Source organism: Eschrichtius robustus, chromosome 8, assembly GCF_028021215.1.
Source record: "Eschrichtius robustus isolate mEscRob2 chromosome 8, mEscRob2.pri, whole genome shotgun sequence".
NCBI classification, from domain to species: Eukaryota; Metazoa; Chordata; class Mammalia; order Artiodactyla; family Eschrichtiidae; genus Eschrichtius; species Eschrichtius robustus.
This window is the reverse complement of record NC_090831.1, coordinates 14,972,558-14,993,201: the sequence shown is the minus strand read 5'-3', so window position 1 is coordinate 14,993,201 and position 20,644 is coordinate 14,972,558. Positions and strand designations below refer to the sequence as shown.

The 20,644-nt window shown below is 40.7% G+C and overlaps 1 protein-coding gene across 3 annotated transcripts in view; it reads right to left on the bottom strand.

Annotated features, from left to right (window-relative positions):
- Positions 1–20,644, bottom strand: part of AMPH (amphiphysin) — a 180,426-nt gene that overhangs the window by 23,149 nt on the left and 136,633 nt on the right. Inside the window, exons 12-17 of one of the 3 annotated variants that reach the window (XM_068549884.1) lie at positions 20,031–20,147; positions 16,081–16,104; positions 14,078–14,101; positions 13,300–13,806; positions 11,230–11,262; positions 7,183–7,239 (exon numbers count right to left, since the gene is read on the bottom strand). In XM_068549884.1, coding sequence (XP_068405985.1) covers positions 7,183–7,239; positions 11,230–11,262; positions 13,300–13,806; positions 14,078–14,101; positions 16,081–16,104; positions 20,031–20,147 — 762 coding nt within the window. Of the gene's footprint in view, positions 1–2,331; positions 2,458–7,182; positions 7,240–11,229; positions 11,263–13,299; positions 13,807–14,077; positions 14,102–16,080; positions 16,105–20,030; positions 20,148–20,644 lie in introns of all 3 variants that reach the window. The other 2 variants (XM_068549886.1, XM_068549885.1) reach the window with 2 other exon arrangements.

Below are 20,644 nucleotides of genomic sequence, written 5' to 3'. Positions count from 1 at the left end.
GCCCGCGTGCCGCAACGAAGATCCCACATGCCACAACTAAGACCCGACGCAGCCAAATGAATATTTTTTTTTTTTTAAAGAATTCTTCCAAACATCTTCTTACCCAACATGAGGGAAGCCTGTTCTAGTAATGGGTGATGCTTATACCATACAGTTTGCTAAATATTTTTAACACCACCCTTGATTTAAAAGATTATAAATCTTTTATAAATCTTTATATATGTAGTAGGTACGACACAATAAGTACTTGATAATTGGTAGCTACTCAGATTCTTCACTGGAAAACCAATGAACTTAGACTTTGAGAAAACAAAACCTACTTATATAAGTTTGTTAAAGTAAGGATGGGTATGAGAGGTTATGTGGTCATGGCCATTGGAGGATCAATATTCGAGCCTGTATTTAACACATGAGCTTGTCTATTTCACATCTCCACCCTACTGTCAAACCCAGAATACCCTTGCTCAAAACCATGGGCATTAATGTCATTAAGCCTTACACTGAATCGTCTGAGGCACCGAATCAACTGGGTTTAAAAACACTGGTATACACTACTATATATAAAATAGAAAACTGCTATATAGCATAGGTAACTCTATTCAATACTCTGCAATGACCTATATGGGAACAGAATCTAAAAAAGAGTGGATACATGTGTATGTATAACTGATTCACTTTGCTGTACAGCAGAAAGTAACACAACATTGTAAATCAACTATACTCCAATAAAAATTAATTTTAAAAAAAGCACTGGTAAAGATGGAGTCTGTGCTGCTATTCAAAACAGAAATTTGGTGACAAATTTTCAGAACTGAAGCCATTTCTAAATCAATATCTGAACCTAATCAATATCTTTCTAACTCCCCAGCATGGTCCATATTCTTTCTAAAATTAATTTTCTTCTCAATTATAACAGTATTCGAAGATTCAATTGTCTCTTTCCCTTCCTTTGTTATTTAAATCATCCTACGTTGGGTGGAGAGATCTGACACCAAATTAAAATGCTCCATCTGCACTGAGTTACTAAGATCACCGGTGAATCTGGGAATGAGAGTTAAGAAGAAAAATCCCGGACACTGGAGCACGAAGCCTCAGCACTTCCCAGTCTACAATCTGTGCAAACAGCCTTTTTAGGAGGCACTCAATCTAGCAGAACACAGTCTTGTTTTCCTTACAAAACTTGGTCCAACTGTGTACCTTTACATGGAAAATACGATCATTTTTCTTGAGTAATTCTCAATTTGTATTTTGCATCACTATCTTGCCCTATTATTTGTTTTTTCTACTCCATTAATAAATAATAAATTTGACAGATGGCCTACCCTTTTCCCAGTAAAACAACCTAGGGCACCGACAGCAAAAATATAGTTTTTATTTCTCTAGTTATCTCACCTAGGCAATGTTATTTTGGGAATAGGGAGATTGGTCTCCCTCTTTGTACAGATTCTGGGAAAGCTGTAGGGTACCCTGATTGAAATTCTTGGGAGATATTTTAACTGCATTTCATAAATAGACTATTGTTCACTCTCCCTGGGAAACTTTGGTAAACTTCCCTGGTAAATTTTCCTTGGTATCATTCTACACTTTCACGTGTGTTAACTTATCCAATTCAATAGGGTGCATATAGAGCCCATCCCAGTTTTCCATGTGGTGTGGTGTGTGGCTGAAAGGAGCAGGTTAGAGAAGGGTTCCAGGCAGACTAATGAGTCTCCGCTGTTGCACAAAATACATCCCCAAGCTCTCTTGTGCTGTAACAGCCAGCACCAGACTTGACTTTGAGCAAATGGCTGTTCCCAAAGAAGTCCTTATAGATTCAAGGATTTCTAATATAGGATTTCAGTCCCTCCTGGGGCCTTCACCAACATACAAAACTAATATGGTAAGAAATCATCGTGTAGACACAACCAACAAGGTGATTACCCTTCTGTGTATCATCTGCAGGTTAGTCCCTAATGGAAGGCCCATCTCCAGCCATCACAGATGGGGCAGAGCATTAACAAGTCTGGTTATTTGTGAGTTATTACAACCTATTGACCATGAACGGGAGAGTATCAGAAAGAATCAAGGCACCCTGTTTTGAGACCCAAGCCTGTGGCTACATGACAGCGTAAGAGCAGGTCTCTGGATATCTTCCTTAAAAAAAAAAACAGTAAGAGCATGCAGTTTCCCTGTCAAAGGAATAAAGGCCATTTGAACCTGGGGAGCCATGACAGATACGGGGGTGATTTGGTCCAAGTGAAGCATGAATGAGAAGGGAGAAATGGGATGATGAGATGAGCACAGCTAATGGCAGGGGAGGCGGGGGGAGGGTGGAAGGGAGGTGGCGCTCACCGCTGCCCGCTCCACTGGCTCCTCAGCCTGGGTGTCAAGTCCAAGGTCCAGCCCAGCAGCAGGTGGTACGGCAGCGGGGGGCTCCTCTGCTTTCGGCTCTGTGGGCGGAGCCTGTTCAGGTTCAGCCTTTGATGGTTTGAGGATTAGAGGAAAAAGATTCAACAAGTGAATAGATAACATGACGGAATACTGGACAATTACGATTTTCTTCGTCATCCTACAGGCAATTCGCTTCATTAAATCTGTGCTGGAAAAAACCTCACATTAGGCATGATGGGTCTTTACACAACTGAAAAGTCTAGGAATAAACTCTTATTAAGCTTCACATTACCATCACCAAGCACTGTTATATCCGTTGAAGTCGGGCAAAAAGACTTACCATTTTGGCTACTCATTTTACTTACTTTCAACATTTTGAGTATTCACTTCCTTAGGACATCTATAAGAGATCCTGAAATGGTACTTTCCACTACTGAGCAGAGAGAGGAGAGATCCTAGGAGCTCCCACCTTTGGCAATTGGAAGGAGTAGGAAAGAGCTCACGGAAACACAATTCTGGGACCTCCCCACTCTGTTGATATGCAATGCAACCAAAAAATTGAGGGGCCATCCCAATACTCAGATCAAAATGCATTAACGTGCATGAAAAGGTCACTATGAAGTTACTGCACAACTGCCCCGGCTGGGAGGAGCAGATCCAACCACCACAGTCGTAGATACTTTGCTGCCTGACATTTTGTTCGTTCCCTTATTCCACTTTTCCCTCCAACAAAATCCTCAGCCATCAGTTTTTGTTTTTTTCATGTAATAAACTAATTCTTTAGGGAACCACAGGCAGTATTCTCTGTGGTACCAATTAGACTATTCTACTTGTGTGGATAAGAGTGAGGTCTTTTCTTCCCACTGTGACCTCTACCCACAGACACCCTCCTGATTCCAATTATATGCTGAATCAAGCCTCTGGCAATCTCTTACCTCCAGGCTTTTTGAGTTTTAAAATTAGCAGGATTAAATGACAACAGGCTATGAAAAACAGCACAGCCAATGCATGTTACCATGGCTACTGAAATTGTTTCCTCTCTTTTGATTTATAGATTAATGTAAGCACACTATTTAGCATGACTGTTTCACTAAATGGATGGCCACTGTAGGGCACTTTAAGATCCTTTTCTATTAGGGCATTTAAACCATAAGAAAGTTTAAAAGCGTTTTCCTAGAGGAGTACAGAGTCTCCAATAAATACTTCCTTTGGAGGAATCAGTAACTTCCGTCAGACATTCGCCATAAGCAATCAAAAGCCATCTCTAGTTCTCCCATATGTCCACTGAAGCTGGTGCACATGACAAGTTGCATGGGGAAGTGATGGAGAAGTTATGCTGAGATTATAGAAAATAAATAATGATAGCCTGCTGTTGGATAAATATGCAAAATATTTGTCTTGTGCCCTCCACCAAATCCTCCACTGTGACACATGCCAAGGTCACACCACCCTTGTCTTGAAAGGGCTTAATAAAATGAAAGGACACTTAGGGAGATAAACGTACAGAGGTTTGATATTTTTATGGGCTTTTATAACCTTTAAAGGGTGATTTGACACAAGTTTTAAGAAAGAATGAGATAAAATTCACTCTAATCTACTCTCAGGAGTCCTTTATGGGGAAAGATTTCATTTGTATTGTTCGAAAGGAATTATCTTCATAATGGCCTGAGTTTTCCTAGCAGCAAAGAGCTACTGTAAGCTCTCAGAGTATGATCTAACCATTTTGGAAGTCGAGGTGATTTGCTATGAAAGAATGGTATCAGATGACCTACACAACAAGGATAGGAAGGGTAATTTGACGAACAGCAAGAAACCCATAGGCAGATGGCTGTCCCCCTGTGAGCTGAGTCTGCAATGGAGGATGAAGGGTCAAGAGAAGTTTCAAAACGTGTATCAAATAAATATATCTGTGCACATTAAGAAAAAACCCAGAACACCAAACACAGAGGTAACTTAAAATGAAAACATATTTGCATCAGAGGCTGGGTTTCTTGGAAGTCCGAGGAAATTCTGAAGTTTTACATACGGCGAGAATAACTAGGGTGATTTCATGAATAAGTCCAATGGCATCTCCTTGCTGAGGTCAGACAATGACTCAATGGAAGCAAAGTATGAAGGCGAGGAGAGACGGGTTATGTCCTACGAGTCACAACATTTTTCTCTATTTATAATATCACACCGAATATTATAATATAGCATTACACACTTAACAACTTACATTCTAGGGGGATAAATATAACTCACTGAATGATGAGTAAGGCTGAAGCATGACAGCATGCTTGTACATAAAATCAGCTACTCAGCTTTGGAAATAGAAACCACTTTCCTAATCCTTCTAAGATAATGTAAAATTGAAAATGTTTTGTTAAGATAGAAAGAAAAACAAAGGTAAATTGTGAACAACATCTTGTAGAAAGATCTCAAAGTAGTCCTGTAGGAATTGTGCCCTGTTTCAACCACCTTTTTTTCTATAAGAAGCCTCCCTTGACAAACGTTGCAAATGGGTTGATACCATGCCATATCCATCTGGGAGCACCGGTAAGGACTTGCTATTGTTTGCTGGAGTAGAGACCATTATACATTCAGAGGAGAGGTATACTCTATATTTATTACTGACAGCAGGATGCCACCATGGTTTAACTCTGAGACTCAGAAATGGAATTCTTGTTTTAGAACAAAACGAGTTGTGTAACTTTGGTGCACACTTTCCGGCATCCTCTGTGATAAGCTAGAAAGAAGGTCAATGCAGAGGAAGAAGAGATGGGTTGGGAGAGTGGAGTTAAGGGTCTAGTCACATTCCAATATGGCGACTACCTTATGATCCTGCTTCTCCAAACTGGGCAGAGCTAATTTAGTGAGAACTTCAAAGGGCCATGGAGGCAACCCTGAGCCCAGGGCAGGGTTTGCAGATTCAAAAGGGTTTAAACTTGTACACATGGGATGTCCCGTGGGGCCATAAGATGCAGACTGGGGAGATGTGCAGTTGACTACCAACTGCAGCCTCCACCTTGCTCAGACCAGTCAATGATCCCATGTTGGGACACTGCCCTGCTCCCGGGAAGATCCCATATAATCACAGCTCAGTGGGAGAGGGTCACTGTGATTCCTAGTTCCCCACAGGGCAACACCAGCAGCATCTGCAATGCTGGGAATGACGAAGCTAAGTTCCCCAATGGGAAGAAGGTGCAAGAAGTCTGCTTCAGAGAACACATATAAAGAGGAGGGGAGGGCAGGCAATGGAAGCCCCTAGAACCAGCTGTAGGGGGTAGGGAGATGTTCAGAGAAACTTAAAAACCACTGGATTCTATGCCAGGAATTTGCAACAGTAATAGGTGTGAATTTAATGATGACCCATTGCCTTTTCGTTTATACCAGGGTCCCTCCATTTTTCTTAACCCATTCCCAACTGATAATTAAAAATCTCATCCTTCGGCACCAGTATAACCTTTGCTCCATCAGCACCCAGACTGAAAACCACCAATGACCATGAAATGGAGGTCTCTCTGGCTCCATTATTAACACCAATATAATCTGAATTTTAAACATTTAAATCTTTATTTGCAGGCCTCACAGGCTCCACCTTTTATCTGGTTACCCAAAAGACAAAAATACAACAACCTCCGGACAAGGTGCTAGAGAAACACTTGCCTTTGAAAAATATCGAATTAACCTTGAAGACAAACTTCCCAGAGCAGAAAGCCTTACTCAGAAGTGAAATCATCTGAAAGGAAAAATTCCTTCTCCTTAAACCCAATTCTAGGTTTCCAAAATGAAAGCCAGAAGCTGGGATAATCCTATGCCATTCCCATGGGAAAACCAGTGTGCTACAAATAACCACGAACTAATCGTCAAAGAGCCCAAATCCTCTGTAGTGTAGCACTGGGAAGCTCTCAGTTATGTCACTCAAGGTCTCTTCATTCAACTTTACAAGTAAGCTGCTGCTAAAAACGTTTCCCACGATAACTGAGTTTGTAAGAATCTCCTCTAACCCCCAGAGTAACCCTTCTGCCTCCTCCTCACTCCCCAGCTAAGCTTTTCTCTCATCTCATTTGACAACAAAGTAGGAATCCTAACTCTACTGTGCATTACTTCCTTCTACAACTCACAAAATGAAGGGAGGACATGAGAAATGAGGTAGCTTCAGGTTCAAGGAAGAGCAAGGATCTACTTTCAAGCATGAATTCTCGAGGCAATTTCATTGTCAGTCCCGTAGCATAAGGTACAGTCACTCAGAAACACCCATGTACAGGTTCGTTCCCTGGTCCAGGACGATCCCACATGCTGGGAAGCAACTAAGCCCGTGCGCCACAACTACTGAGCCTGCGCTCTAGAGCCCGCGAGCCACAACTACTGAGCCCGCGCGCCTAGAGCCCGTGCTCCGCAACAAGAGAAGCCACCGCAATGAGAAGCCCGCGCACCACAACAAAGAGTAGCCCCCTGCTCGCCGCAACTAGAGAAAGCCTACGCACAGCAACGAAGACCCAACACATCCAGATAAATAAATAAATAATATTTTTTTAATTAAAAAAAAAAAAAAGAAACACCCATGTCCTTGATGAATAGACTGTGTTCCACTGAAGCCCGTAATTAAGAGACTAATTTTTGCTGGGATCTCTGTGCCTTTATAAATAGAAGCAACCACATTCAAAGTCACACTGAGATTTTTCAGAAGCTCTCCTCATTTTCTAGAAAAGAAGGGGCTACAGAAACCACACTCTGGATTTTAAGCTCTAAATAACCTACAAAGATCAACCTTGGATCATTTGGTGGTAACTAACAACATCCCCAAAACACAAACCAAAATCAGCTTACCAAGTTACAGATCATATTCTGGTCTGTCTGCATTGTGAATAATGTAGTGTCCTGTGGCTGAAAATTGGGAATAAAGTAGAATATTCAAAATTATTAGGGTTTCAGTTAATTTGCCAAAAAAGCAACAACAAAGGTATCATTTAAATTAGCTCGCATGAATTGTGTCAATAAATACATTGTAAAGTTTTTTTAGTCTCTTTTTATTTTAAATCAGAAAAGCAAAACATGCAGAGATAATTTTTTGACAGCAGTTATTCTAAATAGAAACCTGAGCTAGCAGAATTCAATGATCCGATGAGAGACATAATGTAAAGGGCAGTGTCTTCAGAGGCATCTTTGGTCTGCAGCTTCTCCTCTGGACATCAACATCGAGTTAGAATTTAATGGATCTAAGCTGCAAATTTAAACGTTTTAAAATGTTGGAACCTTAATCTTACTATATCACTGAAGTGTGACTTCTATGAGTTAATTATGAGCCATAACTTAAAAACTGCATACAATGTATTCATTCAGGATATGAATCCTAGAAAAATCAAGGTGGTGGAAATCTCAAGGAACAGTGATCTCTAGGAGAATCTTCATCAGGTAGCCAGGCTTATACCCTCCAAACAGGAGACTGAAAGAATCTTTCCTGGGTAATCTGACCAAAAAAATCCCTAAAGAATTAAACATCAACAGTTCCCCAACAGAAAAGATGAGCTAGTGACATCTGGTTAAAGATGGTGGATTGAACACAGGAAATTACCTCTGTTACCTCCAGAATCCAAACTAAATAACAATAAGAAAATTAATTTTTAAAGGCATAAACCCATAAGGGTAAGAAGAATGGGAACAAAAACAACATCAACAAAATTCTGAAACTGAAAAGCAAACGAACGAACAGTAGGTAACTTGGGGAACCAAAAACATCTGTACCCTAAGTTGATGTAAGAAATGCCAAAAAGCAAGCCAATTTATTACTCATAAATCCCAATGGATCAAGAATTAGAAAGATGGGGACCACAGGAAATGGAAGTTAGGATGCTGCTAAAGACAGAGGAATTGGTTGGAAGTCTATTAAAAGGTACTTAGAGCTGGAGATACTCTCATCTACCTGAAAACCAAGCAGTACCCTTTCCACCCCCGACTTGAGATTATTTTCAGAGGCTGAAACAGAGGGTCTCTGGACTGGGGGACACACAGGCATGTTAGGAAAGCAGCAGGATTAAATGAACATTTACATAATAAATATTTAGACATGGGCTCCTCCTCCCCCAACTTCTTCTCCATTCAACTCCCATTACACTGGCAGCCAGGCTTGTATCCCTGCACCCCTGCACCATACCCAGACAGGAGACCAGAAGAGTCTTCCCAGGGAAATATGACCAGCTCAAGAAAAAAAAAAAGCCTAAAGAATCTGACACTAGGAATTCCTCAACAGGAAAGATAATCCTACAACCGAATCCTACAACAATACCCATAGTCAATGAACTCTACCTACTTGTACAAGTCTCTCAGCTTTTCAGTGTCCCCCTCTTATTAAATACGAGGAGACAGCCAAGATCAACAAACATTTAACAGAAGTTTCAAATATTAAAGGGAGACCGAATAGGTTTAAAAAAGTGGAAGAAACAAAGACTTTACAGGTGGGAAAAGACCTCTGAAAATTATTATTAATACCCTTGGAAATATAATGGAAGATGCAGTATTCATGACACAAGAAGAGGATGCTATTAAAAACCAAATATTCAGTAAACAAAAAGAGCTCTTGGAAATTAAAAAAATATATAGAATTGAAAAATCTGTTGGAAGAGTTGGAAAGCAGAGAAAGAGAAAAGGAAAAAGCAAAGAAAAAGAAATAATTAGAAGACAAGCTCAAGAAGCCAGCATATGAAAAAAGAGAAGGGTTACAGAATGAGAAAATAAAAGAAAGCAAAAGAAATCATCAGTAAGAAAAATTCCCCCAAACTGAAAGACACAGTCTTTAGATTAAAAGGGCCTAGTACAATGTATGAAAATAGACTCAGATCCCAGTACATCATTGTAAAATCCTAGAAACACTGGGGTATAAAGAAGATTACACAGACTTCCAGAGAGAAAGAGAAAAAGGTGGGAGGGGTACATGAGGGGGCAGAGAGAGAGAGAGAGAGAGGGTTTCTTACAAAAGATCAAGAATCAAAATGACAGTTTCTCAGTGGCAAGGCTAGGAGGTAGAATCGAGTGGAACAATGGCTCCAAAATTCTAAAGGAAAACGGTTTACAACTTGTAATATAATATCCAAACTAACAATCCATTATGTACATGGGAACAAAATTATTTTCAAGCAGAGAAGGTCACAAATGCACGCTTCTTGTGCACACTTTTCTCAGCAAGCTACTGGAGGATGTGCTCTACCCAAATGAGGAATTTAACCCCAAATGAGGACAATTTGTGTCCTGAAAAGAGTGGATGAAACAGCCTGAAAACAGCCATAGCAGCAAGTCGTAGCCATAGAATCCCCAGGTCAGACTGGAGCCATCCAGAAGGACAGTTTCAACCTTCAGGAGGATGAAACTTAAAGAATGTTTAATGTTTTAAACAAAACGAGAGGAGATTTCTATAACCACAGAGTATGGGGTTGAATTAGTAATACGTACCTAGAAAACTAAGCAAACAAACCAACAAGCTCACAAACAAGACCCTACAATTATTTCCTCAAAGGAAAACAAAACGTTGGCATAAAAGGAAATGTAAACTTCATGACTTGAGCGCTAAGAGCATCTATAGCATCGTGATAATACCACCACTGATTGGCTGGCTGGCTATGACATCACTGGAAGGGCAGGAAGCAGAGAGAGATGTGAACTGGGACCATAGCAGGTTGAAAGCGCTTTAAGTCCTCATCTTCCAGAGAGATGAGTCCACAGCTAATGCTTTAGAAATCAAGAAGGAGCATTAGAAGAAAGTCATGCACACATATGGAGGTGAAATCAGAGAATCTGCTACAAGGTGTGAAAGTATTTTCCTCTAAGAAGCAGGAAATCAGGGGGTGTAAGATGGTCTGAAGTTTTTTAATTTAAAAAAAAAACCTTATAAAATGTTGTTACTCTTTAAACGATGTGCATTTATAAGTGATAAATATAAACTTAAAAAATGAGAAATGAATTCTCATGACCCGATCTTTCAAAGGAGTTCTCTCCTATGGAAGAGAGAAGTTATCATCTCTCTCTGTGTTTGTGTGCTGTTTGTATTTGGGTGTAGGTGTGTGAGTGAGTGGGTTTTCTCTTTTTATAGGTAACATGGGGGAAAGTAGTCAAACTTTTAAATGGAGAAATTCTGAATGTTAAAATTCAAAATTGTTCATGTCTAATATTCTGAGACAAAGCACTCATCACAGACAAGCAGATATTTGAAGTCTCCCTTGAAGAGGTTTTCAGAACTTATTCCATGAACTTGACAGCCATGTGGCCTGCCTTTCACATGGGTTACACCGTCCATCTGTTGGGACATGTACAGTGAATGGGACAGTCCACTGTGCGGCCCGTCTTATTGGCCAGAGCCAACCTACAGTTTCTGATCTTCCAATGGCTCCTTTCTGAAGAACCACTGAAGAAATAAGGTTCCGCGTAGTATGGCTCTTATATAAATCTTTAGAAGGAGGCTCCTAAAAATCTCTTATATTGTCTAAAGACCCATCTCATTAGTTCAAAGCAATCCTATCTCCTCTTTTCCAACAGCTGAACCTAGGAGATCTCTCAGATAAAGACAACTTCTAATTTCTAGTGGAGGAATCATCAGAATTCCATGGTACAGCTAATAGTATTAACAATAGCTAACTAGAGTCAAGGAGCACTTAGTGTGTGCTAGGCTGCTGGGCTAAATCTCTACGTTCACATTTCATTTAATCTTCACAACAACCCTGCAACATTGCTCCTATTACTGTCTCCATTACTGAATTCACAAGAAGTGGGCTCAAATTTTATGCTGACATACTTAAACATTATGCTATCCCAGCAAGCAGAGGTCCATATTTTTAAGATTTGCATCATTCTCAACAGATGGATTTTGCCAGCAAATTGAAATCTTACCTGGGTGAATCCATTAAATGAACCTCCAGAAGGCTGAACAGAAATGGGAATCAGAGTATGTTATTTTTTTCATTACTTTTGTAGGATTGGTAAATGTCTATTAGACAAGTGGGAAAGTAAGGACCACCGCAAATTTTAAAATAATACAAAAGGCTGCTGTGCATGTAAATGCTTGGAAATGGAAAAGGCCATACTGTATTATTTTAAATAGGCTGACAAAAAAAAGAACAACATTATTTTTACAATTATTGCTGGTATGTGGCTCAGGGCTAACCAAAGCCCACTTTCTCAATAATGAGAACATGATTCCAGACAAGAGCCATGAGTGGTTAAATAGCTCGTTTTATTAGCCATCTATAGAATCTGGAAGCATTTCCAGTATTTCTCTAAATACATCATTTTGATGAACAGCTATTATGAGATTTTTTAGTTTCAGTGGGCCTGGGTAGAAACATTTCATGTGTTTTTACTGGGGTGTAACCACTTTAGGAACAGTAAATCTGTCTGTTTTATATATATTTTAGTGCTCGAACAATAAAAATGAAAGTAGAAAGAATAAATACAGTAAATAGGATGGTAAAGTAGACACTCATTAGTTTCCAACACCATCATTCTGCTTTTTGTGTTGTTGTTCTGGGGGTTTTGTGTGTGTGAGTGGTTTTTTGTTTGTTTGTTTTGTCAACCTATTTTGTGTTTGGTTTGCACAGATTTCAAGAGGTACATGACAATCTGTCAAGGAGATGAAGCAGATCTTGGAGAAGATAGTGATGGATGATGAAGTCGGTGAGAAACATTAGGAAAAACAGAACCTACAGAAGTCTTTGGCTAGTCTATACTACAGACTGGGGTAAGTACCTCTTCTTTATCAGCCTCTATTTCTTGGTACAACAATCCATATCTCTGGTTAGCAATTTCATCTTCAGATAAATCTGAGTTGTTGGTGTCATTGTCTTGGGGACTAGTGGAACTCTCGGTGCTAACATTCTGGGAGGTTCCCACAACCAATGGTCTAGCTATCTCTTGACTCTGTTCCCCACAGCTAGCAATGGCTTGTTCCCCACCTACATCTGCTAGTAAGTCCACCTCCAGCCCTTTCTTGCTACCAACTGTGTCTAAATGTTCCCAGCAATTATCTAAGCCTCCCGTATCTCTGATAGGCCAGTGGTTAATAGAATCAAGACAACTGGCAAATCCACTTGCTTGTCCATCTGGTATACCAGAGAATTCCAATATATCCGTATTATTCACTGCTGAATCCAAGCTTGGCTGCCAGATTTGACCTGGATCTGTTCCCCAAGAGTCTGGTTTTGCAATTCTTGGCAAGTTAACGGTATGGCTACAGTTCCCAGTCACTGTACTTTCAGGTTCCTCTATTAATGAATCTTCAGCCTTACACAAACACCAATCTCTTCTGTTTGCATTAGTTCCCAGAGCATAATTAAGATCTGTCCTAGACTGAGCTGCTGCTTCATGTTTTATCGATAAAACAACAGACTGATTTCCATCTCTGTTACTTCCAGGAGCACGTAACACAGCCTCACACTGCATCTCTTCAGCATCTGCACAGCCCTGTGCTGAGTGATACATTATATCATGGTTAGGAGGGTTGATTAAATTTTTCTTTATGTCTTTTCCAGCTAAATCCCATCCCTCTGGGCTGGCATCTTCAAGATTAGATACAGAGTCAGTCTGGAGAGGCAGATTCAAAATATCTGTGTGATTGCCAGGGTTAGCTCCAGATCCCTCTATAATGTCACAATTATTTATTACTACTTGAATCCCTTCATCTAGCCCTTGGTCTCTGTCACTCAACTCATCTGCTCTGTCTACACTTTCCATGTCTTTTTCTAATATGTCAGTTTTCTCAAGACACTTTTCATTGGTCTTTACACTTTCCTTATACCCAGCACTTGGATCTTTCCTAGTTTCCTCTTTATCGCTTTTTAAGGTCTCCTGGTCTTGCTCTCCTGCTGTCTTAAAAAGATCTACTACTCTGTTTCCTGTACATGCTCTCTCTTCAAATTCCTCTGTCCCTTCTAGGGCCTTGACACCAATAGCTCCAGCCTCTACCTTTTCATATGTCTCCACACCTGCCCAGACAGAATCTTCTATCTTCTGTTTTTCTTCTTCTTCTTCTGACTTTTTAACATCTTCTTGACTTTCTTTGACCAGGCCACCAGTTTCCACGGCTGGTATCTCTGAGTCAGGTAAATCGCAAGGATACTCCATCTCCAAACAAGCAGCCCCAGGCATGGGCTTTGGGGGCATTTGTTCTTCTCCACGTGGAGGGGCTGGCCCCAGGACATGCTCACCCTGCCCAGCTACAGTGTGCCAGTCAGCAGCAGGAAGTATTCCGGTGGAAAATCCCAGTTCCTGCTCTGCTTCGGAGAGACATGCAGAGTCTTCCTGCAACCCACCCTGGGTAATTTCCTGGCTGACACTGTCTGTACTAGCATCAGGGCCCCAAATAATTGCACCTAAATCAATTTGAGATCTTTGAATTTCTTCGGTCAACCCACTGTCTGGGGGTTCCTCCGTGATCAGGTTACACAGGGAAAGACTTTTTGAAGAATCAGTCTTTAGAGTGTGCAGAAAAGCAAAGAAAAAAGAAAAAAACATAAGATGAAATAAATCATGGTAAGATTTGATGAAAAACACAAAGCTCTTCAGTAGGGTAGCACCAGTTACACAAAGCTAGAAAGTATTTAAATTCAATGGTTTAAGGCTAAATCTGTGACTAACAATGCCATGAGAAAAAAAAAAAAAAGCTCATTCTAGATAATATACCACATATACAATGCATATTAAATACCAAAAAAAATCCAGAATTTTCTGGATATTTACCTACCGGTTGTACCAAATCAGTGCTTGTCTATATGAGTGAAAAAATAATAAGAAATAAGCATAAGCATAATCATAAGGCAAGAGAAGAAAATTCCCTAGCACATTAAAATCCCAGGCTGTCCAAAGTCAACATACTGCTGAAGACTTTGGCTTTTATTGGTTTGATATTAAGTTTTGCAACTTGTTTTATAATAGGAATGAGTTTTGTTCCACGATTGCTAAGACTACACAATTGAAACATGAAAAATGCCTCTGTCATTTACTAATATCAACAAGGAAGTTTTACGGCTATTACATGACTTTTGTTTTAGCAGACTCTGAAATGAAAAGTTTCCAATAAAGAAGCAAGCCTGAGGACACCAGAACAAGATCAAGCATTAGCAGCCACAGAATCACACAGCATCATGTGCTCTGATACAGTGTCAGAATAAAATATTTCCCAAACTCATCCTGCCCTTGGTTCTGCCTTTGAGGTGGTGTTTGGATGGAAGATGATCCGATGTACTAACCACTCTGTCTGCCTGGAGGATTTTTCTCTTGTTCTCTCCCCAACCTAGAAGACTTGTCTGCACACAAAGAAATAATACTGAGGAGCTAAGAAGATCAAGAAATGTCAGCTATTATGCCCAGGGAGCTTCCGTCTTACAATCTTGTCATCATTACCATTCCTAGCAGGTCTGTCCTCTGAATTAGTCAGTGCTCCTTCTAGATGGTACTTTTATCCTCTCTATACCCTTCCCAGCTAGGGAAGGGAAGGTGTGTAATAACTCCAACTAAAGATATGAAATATTGGAATAACCAAAATTAGCGTTGTCCTCTTAATCTTTAAAAAAAATTAACACAAAGTCAAGGCTAGAATTTTCCAGGGTTCTGAATGTCAATCCATGTATCCCTTTTTGCGCATATCCAAGTAAAACCAGCTTCCTAGAAAAGATGTTTTCGTTCAACATTTTTTAGCTCTTCTCTTGAGAGCTTTCCACGATGCTTTAAGCTCCTGTGGAAGGGAAGGGGATAGTCACCTTTCTGTTTTAAGGGAAGAAAGTAGCAATGTCACCTCAAAAGACCAGGCTCATGAATAGTTAAATCTACCCAACTTTCCTGCTGCTGTCTCACTAAAAAAGAAGAAAATGTGAACTCAAGTTGATTTCTTAAGACCACGTGACCAAGGGCTTCTCTAAGAAAGGGTAGACAACGGCCCTACCCCAAGGGATGTAAGGCTCTATGTGGGTGCAGTCATTTTCTTAATTTCACAGATGTCACCACCACAACAGCCTGTTTGTGTTTCATTCTTAAGTCTAAATTCTGGAAGTATTCATCCTTGTACATCAGAGTAGCTGAATAAATAACATTAGCAGTAATATCTACCTTGTATTGACACATGCTAGACACTGGGCTAAATATTCTACAAATACTATCTCTAATCCTCACACAACCCTCTGAGGTTGGTGTCATTACCCTTACTTTACAGATGAGAATAACTGAGGCTTAAAGAGTTTTAGTAGAAGTTGCTCAAAGTCATATTGTTAGAAGAACTAGGGTCTAGACTCAAATCCAGGACTGTGTGACTCTGAAGTTCAAATCCTCATTGACTAATAAGCTTCATTGAAAATAATAATGAAAAACTGGTTCCCTGTGTAGAGTAGCTCGTCCTTCACATTTTCTCATCCGTACTTTCTGTGTATTCTATAAGCAATAACAAATAAGCATGCCTTCACTACAAAATGTCCTCTGGCCACCGATTATCACAGGAGGATGCATAAAAGGCAAAACACTGAATTCTTGCTCACCCGGGAGTCTGGCACTGACATTCTTTCCCCTCACCATTGTTTCCATGTGCAGGTAAATGCTTAGAAACCATGAGGCAACTGATGATTGTTCTAGGGGACTACGTTGTCATCAAAAAACATCTGGGTCTTCTTTCCATCACAGATGAAATAAAATATAACAAGGTTCCCAAATGTCTAGCAATCCAGATACACCAAAATACAGAGTTCTTAGTTCCCTTACCGTCCATAGGTCCCAGGGCAATGTCTGAAAGCAAAGAGAGAAACAAAAATACCATTAACAGACATATCCCCAGCACGTAAAAAACACGGAGGTGACAAAAGTTCTTGAAATAAAATCATAAACATTTCAGAAACACTTAGTACAGCACTGTCCAACAGAACTTTCTTTGGTGATGAAATGTTCCATATCTGTGCTGTCCAATACGGCAGCCACTAGTCACATGTGCTATTGAACACTTGAAATGTGCAAGTGGAACAGACACAAATTTTAAATTTTACATTCTTATATTTAATTTAGATTTAAAATGTCCACATGTGGCTAGTGGCTACCATACTGGATAGCATAGGTCTAGTCAATCTGCTTTTTGCTCTGTGAGTGAAAACTATATCTGAACTATGATGAATGGGTTTACATTGACACACACACACACACACACACACACACACACACAGAAACACACACAATTAAAATGAAGTAAACAAGATGTCCAGAAATTAGAGTTTATCACATCTTTGAGGAAATACAGATCCTAATCATTGCGGATGCTCTTTCCTCTCCCCAACCCCCCTTACCAAATTCAAGACGATGACCTGTTAATGGTAAATGAATTCCAAAAAAGTAGTTCTTCAGTATGTTGAATTAGACGATAACACACAGCTCGATTAACTGGCAATCGTGTAAATTAGCAGGGTGCCCCCTAAGACATTGGTGAATTACACTTACTACTGGCATTTTAAATATGAAGCTTATTGATCCTGGGGAATGAATCCAGATGGTTCAAATAACTTCCACTGTGTGTGGGGAAAGTGGGGGACACCTCTCTTTCTTATTTCCTTTGTGACTCAGAATTACAGTTAAAGCCACCTGCTTTTCTGCTCATGTCTTTGTGACTAGAATAGATCCATGTTCGAGCACTTATTTTGAATCTCTAAATGTGAACAGAAAATTAAGAGAGCCTGGCACTCCCATCTGAAGACTATGACACTGTCCAGATGGGATTACGGATGTCTGGTTTGGGTTCCGTACTACACAGAAGACGGGCCCTGTGGTCCCAGCTGAAACCTCCCCCCACCGCAGTTGGTCCAGACCTCCTGTAACGGTCCCACCCTGCAGCTCTGGGCAGCCTGGTCGGTGTCTGGGTCAGCACCCGCTTGCAGAACGACTAAGTGTAGAACGGCTCCACTGAAAGCCAGTTACAGGTACTTGGACTCCTTCTGCACCTTGTATGTATTTTCTGATTCTCCAAATGGTTGATGTTTTCTTGCTTCACAGCCCCTTAAGAATCACAGCTCCTAGAAGCTCCTACACATCCCTGCATAATGGAGACAGAACAGGTATTTTCTCCAAAGGAAGGCAGCAACGGGAAACGTGTTTATCACTCCTTCGGATCATGAAAGGATGTGTTAGCTCGTGTGGACACTGCAGAGGTCACAAGGTGAGGTGTTCTGTGAGCAGCGAGAACACAGATTACAACACGGGGTCAGATGGCTAAGATGGGTCCAGATGGCAGAGCCTGCCCTACCCCTGGAATGTTATTTAGATCAAGTTTAGCTTTTAGAGTCCAGGTCTGGTTAACTGCCAGGGTGGCAGAGAATCGCATGCACCTGTATAAACAGGAGTCAAAATGCATTATTAGCTGAAGATCGAATCACACATTGTAGAGATGAAGCAGCTGTGATTAAGCTGCATATTTATGCTGGGAAATGGCTGAAGTGGATGACCAGTATGAAAGTTGTTGGCCATAGACATCACATCTCTCATCTGCTTGGAATACGGAAATATATTCTAAAATAACCGCCACTGGGGTCTTGTTCACTATAAATTCAAACTTCACAGAACCTGGTAGCAATTCACAATCTGACTGTATCTGCAAACCGTCTCCACAGATGTCTAATAAAGCAAAACTCTCGATCTCAAAATAAAATAAAATAAAACACGGGGTCAGGCGATGGGGAAGGGAGAGCATTTCGAGTGAAGGGCAGAGAAGGTAGCAGATTTTAACAGCTCTGTGCTTTTTGTTGTTATCTCAGCCTAGACTTTTCTTCTTAGCCAAAGAGGAGAGATGTGGTTAGCGCTGGATCACAGGGCAATCTGCAGTGAGGTGACTCAATTACGGCCACTGGGAAGTTACAGCAGCTAATCACCTGGCCCGAGGGAAGGATAGAGGGGCACACACAGCTTGCCCTGATGGCAGTAATACGTTTCCTCCAGAAACTGAGACCTTTGAAGATATCACCAAGGTCATTTTTTGTTTGTTTGTTTAATTCTGAAAGAATCTCTTAGCCTTAAGTTCCATGATTCATGGCTTCTTTTAATCATGAATTGATAGAGAAGAGGTTTCTCTCCTGAGTCAGACTTGCAGACAGAAATGCTGTGGTATCTCACCCCCTGATCATCACAGCAGACACTGTGGAAACTTTCTTCCTGCCACAATAAATGTTGGAGGGGAAGGCAGAAGAAGTCCCTCGAATTCTGCTGGTTTTCTATACAATGAGAAAGCTCTGGAAAGGAGATGTTCTGAATGATATGTACATTCATTTTCTGCTTTGCTTGGCCACCAGGACAGAATCGTCAAACTTGCTGACAATGACTACATTAGCATTTTCCAAAGAGAGTTTTAGAGACCATTCCCATGAATGTTAAGACCGTTTCATTGAAACAGATTTCTGGGGTCAAACAAATTTGGGAAACCCGAAGTTAAACAAATCTAACCAGTTTTTTTAAATTGTAGGACTTCTTGGAGCCCTTATTATTCTAAGGCACATCACGAATATCTTAAAAGGGAATTAATAGAACTTCCTGAAACATTCATCTAAGAGACCCATTTTTTATTTTTGCAAAGTACCTTTCCGACTAGTGTCTAATCTACTTAATTGCCTGCTTTACTGATGTCTCAGATTTTTATTTTTATTTTATTCCAATACAACCCGGAGGCCTGCAGAAATCCAATCACATTCTGGAACAAAATATGGATTAAAGAGGAGTTTTATTTATTGAGGGTCACAGTGAGCTGTCTGTGCCCCACTGGTTTACTGTATCAAGAAGCCTTCACGACCAGGAAGTTGAGCTGGGTCTCACTTCCTAAGTTGAGTTTTGCAATACACCGTGATTAATTAATTTGAAGTACATTGTAGCATCCTTGGATTTTCCCAAACTCAAATGTGAGGCCCCGACTACATCAAAAATACTAACATAAACAATTTCCGGGTAGCAAAAACGCTGAGTTAACTTCCTTCCATGAGCAGAGACAACTGTGAAGTGACTATATTCCAGAGGAATCACCCACAGGTCATGACAGCATGCACCACCAGTATCCCTCTGATAGACAATGAGATCATAATAACTACTGAAATGGGAAAAATGTTGAGAGGGAGGAAGTCGTGAGCAGGGGTAAGCTTGGATAAGCAAGGCCAACTGTGCATCAAGCCATGATCAAGAACACATAGGCCATCATCACCATCATCAAGTTCAGAACTATCAATAGTGAAAAAAAAATCCTGTTGGGGCAAAATCTCATGGTGATTTCAAACATGCCTTAATTTGCAAAGTATGAGGAAGGAACGTAGAGAAAACAGTAAGAAGATTAAACCCCAAGCCCAAAGAAACAGCCTTATTTTGGGAAGCCATAAAATGCATCATCCAAACCTGGACACTTCTGAGTACAAATGTGGTTCTGTGGATTACCATTCTGAGATGGATGATTCCTGGCAAACTGGAATGTATGTTATCCCAGCTCTGTGGGTAGAGAAAGCTAATGGTAGGGGAGAATTGAGAATAACTGACAGTGATCAAGTCCTCTTTCTACCCTTCCTTCCCATTAGGAAATATTTGTCAACTGAAAAGAAAAGTCAATAGTCACGTGAAAGGGAGAGGGGTCAGCGAAATGCCTTACTGAGCTTATTAAAGTTTATGAAATATCAGCCCCAAACATCAAAAAATCCACTTGGTACCTGCGACATGGGTGAGTGGGTTACTCCAGCAGAACCCGCAGAGGGCATGTCAGGCTTGAAAGGATCAAAGTCCAGATCCAACAAGGTCTCCTCTTTCTTCACCTCAGGGACTTCATTCTGTTAAAACAAAACAAAACATGCACGAGCTTGAATCTGATCAGACTTCATGATCTATTCCATGTATAACCCTCCAATTTCAGCTGATATCCCCAAAGCACACTTGGATAATTTACCATTTAGCTGGCTCATCCATGGGCTCCCAGAGTCACTAGTTGTGTATGATGAGAGGCAAAATAACCACCTCCAGCCAAGTATCACCTAAGATGCTCAGGTACATGGCCCAGGCTCCAGTTCTTATCCTTTGTTCAGCTCCAAGTCCAGGCAACAAAGAGAATGTCTGAGAAATGTATCCTAAAGCCACCAAGAACCAAGGAATCTCCTTCTCTGCCAGCTCAGAAGACTCAGGTCAAGATTTACAGAGGACCAAGTAGATAAGATGGGCTAAGGCTTGGACCCGTTACAGTCACCCACTGCTGTGAGCCCCCTAGGAAGCTAAGATTTAAAAAGTAAGGGGGACTTCCCTGGTGGCACAGTGGTTTAGAATCCGCCTGCCA